The sequence below is a fragment of the Solanum pennellii genome, chromosome 5, assembly GCF_001406875.1.
Source record: "Solanum pennellii chromosome 5, SPENNV200".
NCBI classification, from domain to species: Eukaryota; Viridiplantae; Streptophyta; class Magnoliopsida; order Solanales; family Solanaceae; genus Solanum; species Solanum pennellii.
Genome location: NC_028641.1, coordinates 5030770 through 5041124, shown reverse-complemented (window position 1 = coordinate 5041124; position 10355 = coordinate 5030770). Strand labels below are relative to the sequence as shown.

General features: G+C 34.5%; 2 protein-coding genes across 3 annotated transcripts; one reads left to right on the top strand and one right to left on the bottom strand.

The window, feature by feature from the left end:
- Positions 1–421: 421 nt before the first annotated feature.
- LOC107018697 (F-box/FBD/LRR-repeat protein At1g13570-like) lies at positions 422–4379 on the top strand. 2 transcript variants are annotated; one of them, XM_015219243.2, is made up of 4 exons: positions 422–602; positions 2721–3565; positions 3656–3811; positions 3910–4379. In XM_015219243.2, the coding sequence occupies exons 2-4, from the start codon at positions 2747–2749 to the stop codon at positions 4213–4215; spliced, it is 1281 nt and encodes a 426-aa protein (XP_015074729.1). In that variant the 5' UTR covers positions 422–602; positions 2721–2746; the 3' UTR covers positions 4216–4379. The 2 variants fall into 2 exon arrangements, with proteins under 2 accessions (XP_015074729.1, XP_015074730.1); XM_015219244.2 differs by lacking the exon at positions 422–602 and adding an exon at positions 629–1525.
- A 2782-nt stretch (positions 4380–7161) lies between these two features.
- LOC107019219 (F-box/FBD/LRR-repeat protein At1g13570-like) lies at positions 7162–8665 on the bottom strand. Its single transcript, XM_015219776.1, has 3 exons — positions 7835–8665; positions 7587–7751; positions 7162–7461 (listed from the first exon to the last, which is right to left on the bottom strand). Exons 1-3 carry the CDS (start codon positions 8663–8665, stop codon positions 7162–7164), a joined length of 1296 nt encoding a protein of 431 aa, XP_015075262.1.
- Positions 8666–10355: the final 1690 nt, after the last annotated feature.

Below are 10355 nucleotides of genomic sequence, written 5' to 3'. Positions count from 1 at the left end.
CCCCCCCCCCCCCCCCCCTCCTCAATTTATGTGATATTTACTTTTTTTAGATTGTCCCCAAAAGAAAGTTTTTTCACTATCCTATATTAAATATCCACTTTATTATAGATAATTATTCCAATAATTCATCCTTTTTTTATTTTTGTAAATGTTAACAATTTCGTAAACTTTGAGAAAAAAATTCTTAAAGTGCAAATTAAGGAAATATAATATTTTTGTTTATGATTTTTTATAACGAGAAAAATAAATAATTAATAGAAAATAAAAAAATAATTATTTGAACTCTAAATTTTAATAAAATAATTTATAATCACATCAATAGCTAAGAAATTCATTACATTCATTTTTTAAAATTTTACATATCAAATTAAATCATGTCATATAAATTGATACGAACATGACAAGACATATAAGGAACTCCCATAGTTAATTGCCCTCACCCACTCACCCCACTCCATATTACATTTGTGTAAAATTTAATTTAGAAGAAAATCTTTTCTCCTTCTTCAGTTCCCTCTTTCACTCTAGGGTCGATGAATTTGAAGACCTCAAATTTATACAAATTTTGTTCAGCAGCTGAAGGATAACGTGTGGTTTAAAGGGTATTTGATTTTGTTTTTTTTTATGTTTACAGTATCAATAACAATTTTTGTTCTGGATAAGCTTAAAATTTGCTTTCTAGTTCTGTTTAAAAATCAATTTTTTCTCAGTTGGGTGTTGTTAATTTGTGAAATAGAAGCTCTATCTTTGTTTTTTGTACTTTTTTTTGTTGAAGATTTGGGTTTTTTGGGATTTGGGAATGTAGAAAAAGCCCTATTTTCCTTTTTTTTTTTTGTTGTTGTTGTAGATGTTGGTTTTATGCATAACATTCCTTTTCAGTCGAAGAGCTATCGAAAACAAACTCTCAAACCCCATAAACAAAATTCGGAGTAAGATGTTGTGTACATGCTATCCTCTCTAGAGCTTACTTGTGGGATAAGGAGGGGTATGTTGTTGTTTTTGTAGAAAAAGCTGCTTAATTTGGTTGGTGTAAGCTATGTTGCTGGGAATCCTGTGTTACGTTGCTCGGATCCTCCAAAAGTTTTGTTTTTGGGGAGTATTTGACACTGGCTTTTTTGGAGGGTATGAGCAACATAGGATGTAAGCTATGTTGCTGGGAATCCTACTTTGTTCCTCCAAAAGTTTTTGTTTTTTTTGGGAGGATTCATCACTTAATATTTTTGGAGGGTACATGCAACATAGGATGTAAGCATTTCTTATGCTTAATTTTGGCTGGTGTAAACGATGTTGCTGAGAATCCTACGTTGCTCTGATCCTCCAAAAGTCTTTGTTTTTATGGGAGGATTCGACACTTAACATTTTTGGAGGGCACAAGCAACATAGGACGTAAGCAATTTTTATGCTTAATTTGGTTGATGTAAGCTATGTTGCTGGGAATCCTACATTGCTCGAGTCCTCCAAAAGTCTCTGTTTTTTTGGGAGGATTCAACACTAGCATTTTTGGAGGGTACGAGGAACATAGGATGTAAGCATTTTTTATTTGTTTGAAGTTTGTCCTTGATATGGATTGGTTAAAATGTTTTCCTATGTAAGCTAAATAGAATAAAATTGCTCTGTTTATGGTTTTAAGTCTGTTTTCACCCAACTATTACTTGAACCAAACATGTACACCCAGTCAAGCAATTTGCTACTTGTGATTTTCATTGATCACTACCATGCCTATAACCAACCAAGCAATAAAAAGAACTTAGAAGATGGCTTTTCTTTGATAAAATGTTTTCCACAGAGAAGACGATAATAGGATTATATGCATTCTCATTACGAGAAAAGGGTCATTGTTGTTGTACATGCTATAAACATGGTTTTAATTCTTAAAGATTTTCTGGGACTAATGATTTGTGTGTGTCCAGTGGAGAGTGGTAATCAGAGTAATATTAGTGGGTTCATGAACTCAATACTTTCAATGTGGAGTTCCAACAAATAGTAGATATGAACCCATAACTTTGAATATCCAATGACCGTGTAAGTATAAATCTTGGATTTGACTTTGTTAGTAGGTTTTTGGGTAGGAAAAGTCTCTTTTGTCAGAGGAAGCTAGATCTATAGTCGGAGTTGTACCATCAGTTAGAGTGTTAGTGAGTATAAGGATCATAGAAATATTGTCCCTCCAATATATAAAAATCATGTTGAGGTGAACAAATTAATGTAGATGTAAGGCGTGATAGGATTTACTTGCCAAGCAAGCTATAGTGACACAAATTATGAGAAAACTTTTCAAATTTTGAGTTAAAGTTACTAGTTTGGTGTCAAATCTAGCTAAGGCTGTGAAACAGCTACTGAGCTGATTTTTTTAGTGAAACTTGCCAAGTATTTGATAGTAATTTTTTCCTTCTCTTGTAGTGTATTTTGGAGTATCTAGCTTATTACCAGTAAAGACAATGTGATTCTTTTTTTTTTTTGTCTTTTAGTTTCCCTTTAGATTAATATATCTTAGTAATTCTCGATTCTTGAAGTGTTAATTAAAAGGGGATTCTTGCTGTATATTCAAGAATGATATTAGGAGAACGATGAGTGGTTTCAGATAGAATGCAGCCATACTTTTTATCTTACTGTTATGCCGTGATGATTAATAATGTGAATAAGTGTAATGTGATGTTGATTCACTCTATCCAGATAGTTTTGCCATTCTTTACCTTTGTATTGTTGTGTACTTCATGCAGGTCTTACTGGAAATTATTGTTGTATCATGCCTCCTAAGGAAAAGAAGCGTGGTTCTCGAGCTCTAGCTCCTGATATACTTAGCAATCTTCCTGATAATATAATAGATGCTATTGTTATGCGTTTGCCTTTACGAGATGCTGTGAGGACAAGCATCTTATCGAAGATGTGGAGGTATAATTGGTGTAGATTACCAGTGTGGACGATTGACCAGGCACTTTGGGATATGACGAATAACGCAATATCCCCTACAACTAGATTTACAAACATTATCTACCACCTATTGACCCTCCACGTCGGACCAATTTCTAAGTTTACCCTCTCTGTTGCCACTCTGGGGAACTGCTCAAAGATTGACAACTTGATGTATTTCCTCTCTAGAAATGGCATTCAACACCTTGTTCTTCAATTTCCAAGGGGTAACCTATACAAATTGCCTTCTTCATTTTTCACATGTTCGCAAATAAGCCATCTGAGTCTCCAAAATTGTTTGATTATGTTTCCACCTGCTTTTAAAGGATTTGAAAAGTTAGTTAGCCTGGAACTTTGTGATGTCACAATTCCTTCCAAGTTTATTGGAAGTTTGATCTCTTGTTGCCCGTTGCTCGAGCATTTGGTGCTGCATTCAACTATCACAAATCACATTCAAATTAGAGCTCCCAAGTTGAAATCCTTTGACTTCACTGGCAAGCTAATCTTTCTTTCTTTAGAAGGTGTCCCTCTTCTTGAGAAGCTTTCACTTGTAGATACTGGATATTCTGGGAAGGCAGGAAAATGTGGTATCCCCAAGTTTCTCGAGTCTTTTCCTGCTCTCAAGCATCTCCACTTGGATTATTTTAGTGTCCGGGTAAATGTTCCCTTCGTGACTTCATTGTAGTGCATTTTCATGCATGTTTTTTGCTTTGAATCATCCTAACTTTGGTGTTGTCTGTTTCAGTTCTTTGCAGGTGAAGTACCAAAAATGCTCCCTTTTGCTCTTAATTCTCTTAAACGTCTTCACCTGTCCGAGTTTTCTCTAGATGAACTAGATGTGGCTTCGTGTGCTCTTTACTTGATAAAAAGCTTCCCGTTTTTACAAGAAATCGAAATTGAGGTTCTACTTTCTTCTTTCTCTTATGTAATTGTTTTCTTACCTCATAATATGTTAATCCTCCAATTTAGTTGATTGAACGGGCTTTTGTTTTTTCGTAGGTGTATGATGATTGGGTTGAACCTGCGGGGGGTGATGTTACCAATGAGATTCTAGAGAAAGTGAATAGCTTATCGGATGTGACATTGAATCACCTCAGAGTTGTTCACTTTGCCGGTATTACAGGCACAGATCCTGAAATGCAACTTATCAAGTTTCTCTTAGCCAAGTCTCCGATGCTCACTAGAATGCTAATCAAGCCTGGTGTAGGAGATGATACTCCTAAATCAAGAATTGAGGTACTCGCAGAGATAACACAATTTCGACGAGCATCACCCAGAGCAGAAGTTGTTTATAAACTTCCATAGATTACTTCCAGAGAACAATCCTGCTCAACTTAACTTATCTTTTTTGCAAGACCACGTTCTGTTTGACATTGGGGTGTCCAGTTACAATCCCTTTAAATACTCTGGTTGATATTCAAGTCTTTTGTGTATATTACATGTTTTTGCTATTTACATAATTTTCATAATGACCTTAGAGAAAGCAGATGGGGATCAACAAGAAGTCGGTTTCTGAGCCAACTTTCACGCACTTTGTTGATTCCTCCTGGTACTTGCTACATACTACCAACAGTCTTTGAGCGTGTTTCGTAAATGTTTTCCAATTTTCTCATGTTTGGTTGGGACAAAAGTTTTGTAAAATGTTTTCCAAATCAAGTCATTTTCCTCAAAATTAAGAAAAATGACTTCCCTTCAAAATTAAGGAAAATATTTTTCAAAACTCTCTTTCAATTTTAAATTATATTTTTTTGGAGAAAAACAATAATTTAAAAAAAATCCAATTTTTTTTTTAAAAAAAAATTATCCAATCCCTGACCCTCACCCACCCACGATCGGCCAGTCCCCCCTCCCCAACCCCTAATTTTGTTTTTTAAAAATATTTTCAACTTCAAATTTTTATTTTTAAACTCCTCCCCCCTCCCCCAGTCAGCCCCTCACCCACCCCAAACCTCTCAAAAAATTAATTTTGTTTTTTAAAAATACTATAAAGTTCAAATTTTTATTATTTCACTCCTATCCTATCCCCTGCCACATCCCCCACCTCACCACCACCCCAAATAAAAATTGTTTTTAAAAATATTTTCAATTTATAAATTATTTTCTACTCTAGTAAAAATAAAAGATGTTTCTCAAAAACATTTTTCATTCATAAATCAAACACTAAAAATCATTTCCAGAAAATATTTTTTAATCACCAATCAAATATGAGAAAATAAGTCAAAAATCTACTTGTTTTCCAAGATTACATATTTTCCTATGGAAAATATTTTTCATCATACCAAACACACCCTTTATGCCTGTTAACTGCTCTGAAGAGGTTTATGGCTCATCTGAGAAGCCTTAAACTTCATGAGATTCAAGAGCATGAATCTCATCGATAACAGATCAACTATCACACAGGCTTATCAAGACTTACAGAGTTTAGTATATAGAAATAACTATCTGAACTGTGACATCTAACCAAATATAATCAAAATACTCAGTTAACTGGAACAAAAAAACATGAAAAATTCCATAAAAGAAACTTGAGATACCAAATCAAACTCCATTCATTCAAGATAAACTTCTGTTTGCGAAAACACATCCATCAACTATGCTTACAAAAACTTGCACCAATACGAGGGTCTGATAAGGGACTAGAGATCACACACCACTGTTATAGTAAACTTGTGCTTTAGGTGATGCCCTCGGAAACTTTGTTATCTCTGTAACTACCTTTAGTCTTGTTTCAGCAGATACATTTGCAATCTCCTGCTGGATTAACATTCTCACTAGCACTGGAGACTTGGATAATAGAAGCTTGATAAATTCGATTTCAGTCTTTGTGCCTGTAATACCTTCATGTTTAACAGAGTTGAGGTGATCCAATGTCACATCAGATAAACAACATCATTGGGCATAGGAGAAAACAATTCATTCGATGCCACATAATCAATCTACAAAAGATTGAGAAAAATCATTACTACATAACTTGAATTGGGGTTGAACAAAAGCAAAAGGTGGTAGATTATATCTGTAAACCTAGTTACAAAGGGTATTGACTCATTTGTTGTATCCCAAAGTGTTTGATCAAGCACAAACTCAGGAAGTCTGCACCAATTATATCTCCATTTCTTTGATAAGATACTTGTCCTCACAGCATCTCGTAAAGGCACACGAATAAGAATTTCATCAAGTACATTTTCAGGAAGGTTGCTAAGTACATCAGGAGGTAAATTAGCTATACAAAGTTTTTTATCCTTAGGAAGCATCATAAATATGACAATATTCTCTCAAATAAGAACCTGTCGACGATAAACAAGGATAGAAAAGTGAGGTATCTCCAAAATTATTATTCATATAGAGTCAAACTTACAACAGAAAGTGCAAAATGAAATTGTCACATAAATTAGGACGGAGGGAGAAACTCACATTATAAAACTTACCAAAGATTACTTAACCTTTCTCTGTTGTGTTTAAAAAATGTCAGGTGTTAGACACTTATTTGTAGTTTGCCTTTTTGACTCTTTGGGTTCATCACTCTTTAAGTTTCAATAATTACTTCAGAACCTTATATTTCCCTTAGAAAATAAATAAATGACATGATTATGGCAATAATTAATTGAACAACTCTTAGACTACCTACTCAGTTTTATTTTACTTGGATCCTATATTATAGTTTAATAAAATACACACTACTGATAAAAAAATTGTTACATCACATAATTTCAAGCTAATTAACCTGTCAAATCCTTCAAAGGGCACTGGTGAAGGAAGTACTGAACAATTTTTGAGAGTCAGATGCCTCAGGTAATGCCCACGGAAAGTCGAGTCTTGTTTCATGAGATTCTTTCCTGAGCTAGACTGCCTCCAGGCTATTGTGCCTGTTGTATCTATAACCTTACCGCACTTTGAGGAGATTCAATGGCACATCTGAGAAGGCCTTAAACTTGATGAGACTCAAGAGCATGAATCTCATTGATAACAGATTAAAATCACACAGCTTACTTACCATGACATAAGAGTTACATTAGTCCTTTGAAAAATGTTTTTCTTTCACTGATAAACAAGTATATGGGAATTGAGTAAATGACTATGTGAACGTTGACACGTAACTAAATATAATCAAAATACCAATTCACTGATCATTCAGGATGAGACGTTAAAAGAATCTAACCTATGTTCGCAAAACAAATCCATATGCTACTGCATCACTTCATATTAGCATACAAAAACTTGCACCAATATGAGGGTCTGATAAAAAACTAGAGATCAAACACCACTGTTATAGTCAACTTGTGCTTTAGGTGATGCCCTCGGAAACTTTGTTATCTCTGTAAGTACCTTCAGTCTTGTTTCAACAGATCCATTTTCTATGTCTGGCTGGATTTGCATTCTCACAAGCATCGGAGACTTAGCTAACAGAAGCTTGACAAGCTCCATTTCAGGCCTTTTGCCTGTAATACCTTCAAACTTAACAGACCTGAGGTGACGCAATGTCACATCTGAGAAACTTGAAGGAATTTCATTAACAACATCATCGGGCACAGGTAGCAACTCCACATTATCAATCTAGAAAAGATAGAGAAAAATCATTACTACATAACTTAAATTGAAGATATAATGAGATTGAACATAAGAGAGTCATGACAGACGAAGAACCTTAAACAAAAAATGAAATTAAACTTCATTAGCACCTTTATTTGAATATCCTGCAAATATGGGGAGCTTCTTATCAAGCAAAGAGCAGGCGAAAGCTCAGCTAATTCATCCAAACAAATGTCGGATAAGCAAAGACATTTAAGACCATTGAGAGGAGAGGAAAGCTTTGCTGCTATGTCATATGATCCTGCAGCCAATAACTAAGAAGGAAACATAAAAAAATCAAGAACACTCAAACGGTTTGTGTCAACCCCCACACAATGGGACATGATGCAATGTTTACCTGGAGACTAAGATAATCCAAGTGGAGATGCTCAAGATTAGGAAAAGATTCAAAATACTTGGTAAAATCATGTTGTCCTATCTCCGGAGATGGTGCTACTGTATTAAAAAGTGAAAGTTCCAAAAGAAAGGGTACTTTCTTTAACGATATTAACTCTATGTTGCCTGTGAAATCAAAGGATTTCAACTTTGGAGCATCAATTTGAATGTGGTCTAAAATACTTGAGATTTGCAGTACCAACTTCTCGAGCAACTGGCTATGAGAGATTAAACTTCCAAGCATTTCAGAGGAAATTGTGACTTCACACAGTTCAAGTTTAACTAACTCACTAAATCCTGTGAAGGTAGATAAAGGCTGAATTGAACAATGATGGAGACTCAGATGACTCATTCGTGAACATGTGAAAAATGAAGAAGGCAATTTGTATGGTTTATGCTTCGGGAACTGAAGAACAAGATGTTGAATACCATTTTTAGAGAGGAACAATACAAGGTTATCAATTTTAGAGTAATTTCCAAGATTAGCAATATCAGAGAGGATAAACTTTGTAATTGGTCCGACGTGAAGTGCCAAAAGGTGGTAAATTATGTCTGTTAACCTAGTTACAAAGCATATTGATTGATCTGTTGTATCCCAAAGTGTTTGATCAAGCGTTAACTCAGGAAGTCTGCACCAATAATATCTCCATTTCTTCGACAAGATACTTGACCTCACAGCATCTCGTAAGGGCATACGAATAAGAATGTCATCAAGTACATTCTCAGGAAGGTTGCTAAGTACATCAGGAGGTAAAGAAGCATTACAAAGATTTTTATCATTAGGAAGCATCATATATACATATATATTGCACAATTATCCCCAACAAGAACCTGCAGATAATAAACAAGAATAGGAATTCAAAAATTGTAATATAAAAGTGACAGTGTGTTTTATCTCAAAAAGCAAAAGGTGCCACATAAATTACAATGAAAGGAGTAGCAATTCAATGATGTGACATACAATTATATATCAGTTGCCTAATACACCAACAATCAAGCTCAAAAGCCAAAACTATATATGTACTTTATTTCAATTCCAATACATTAAATCTCTTGATATCCAAGGAAACTAAAATATTCTATAGAAAAAAAATGAGAAACACATAATATAAAGCTTACCAAGATCCAAACATATGGAGTTTAACCTTGTGTTCAAAAAATGTCAGCTGTTAGGCACTTATTTGTAGTTTTCAAGTGAATGTTTCAGCTTCCCTAGAAAAAGAAATAAATGAGATGATTAACTCTTAGAATACCATTTGAAGTTAAATATTGCTACCTCCATTTTATTTTTACTTGGCCCTTTGTATTAAAAATAGTTCTTTGTTTTAACTCGTTTATTTTAGCAAATCAAGAGAGTTTGTATTACTTTTCCGCCTTAATGGCCAAAATACAGCCATATAAATTTACAGCATCCACATTCATTTCTGATTTCTATATATTCAGTTCAACTTCCAAAAAAAAAAATCTCAGCAGCCAAAGATCATGGTGTTACAAAGACAAGCTTAGATAGAACTTGTTCGATTTTATAGACACCTTCTGCTTTAGGTAATGCTCGCGGAAATTTTGTTGGCTCTGTGAGCAAGTCGAGTTTCGTTTCATGAGATTCTTTTGGTTACCATCCTTACAACTTACAAGCATTAGAGACTTGGCTAATAGAAGCTTAATCACTGTCTTTGTTAACCTCTCTGAGGAGATTTATGGCTCATCTGAGAAGCCTTAAACTTCATGAGATTCAAGAGTATGAATCTCATCGATAACGGATCAACATCACACAGCCTTAGCAAGACTTACAGAGTTAAGATAGTATATAGAAATAACTATGTGACTGTGAAACCTAACCAACTATAATCAAAATACTCAGTGAACTGGAACAAAAGTCACAGCACACACAAAAAAAGGAAAAATTCCACAAAACCAAATTCAGAAGCCAAATCTAACTAACATTCATCATTCAAGATGAGACAACAAAAAAACTAACAAGATAAACTTTTGTTTGCAAAAACACATCCATCATCTATGCTTACAAAAACTTGCACCAATATGAGGGTCTGATAAAGGACTAGAGATCACACACCACTGTTATAGTAAACTTGTGCTTTTGGTGATGCCCTCGGAAACTTTGTTATCTCTGTAAGTACCTTCAGTCTTGTTTCAACAGATCCATTTTCTATGTCCGGCTGGATTTGCATTCTCAGAAGCATCGGAGACTTAGCTAACAGAAGCTTGACAAGCTCCATTTCAGGCCTTTTGCCTGTAATACCTTCAAACTTAACAGAACTGAGGTGGCGCAATGTCACATCTGAGAAACTTGAAGGAATTTCATTAATAACATCATTGCGCACAGGTAGCAACTCCACAATATCAATCTAGAAAAGATAGAGAAAAATCATTACTACATAACTTAAATTGAAAATATAATGAGATTGAACATAAGAGAGTCATGACATACGAAGAACCTTAAATGAAAAATGAAATTAAACATC

Coding starts and splice junctions, on each gene's coding strand:
- LOC107019219 (XM_015219776.1), bottom strand. CDS start 8,665: ATGATGCTTCCTAATGATAAAAATCTTTGTAATGCTTCTTTACCTCCT. Junction 7,752..7,834: donor TGGATTATCTTAGTCTCCAG/GTAAACATTGCA, acceptor TTTCCTTCTTAG/TTATTGGCTGCAGGATCATA. Junction 7,462..7,586: donor TGCAGGATATTCAAATAAAG/GTGCTAATGAAG, acceptor TATCTTTTCTAG/ATTGATAATGTGGAGTTGCT.
- LOC107018697 (XM_015219243.2), top strand. CDS start 2,747: ATGCCTCCTAAGGAAAAGAAGCGTGGTTCTCGAGCTCTAGCTCCTGAT. Junction 3,566..3,655: donor TGGATTATTTTAGTGTCCGG/GTAAATGTTCCC, acceptor TGTCTGTTTCAG/TTCTTTGCAGGTGAAGTACC. Junction 3,812..3,909: donor TACAAGAAATCGAAATTGAG/GTTCTACTTTCT, acceptor GTTTTTTCGTAG/GTGTATGATGATTGGGTTGA.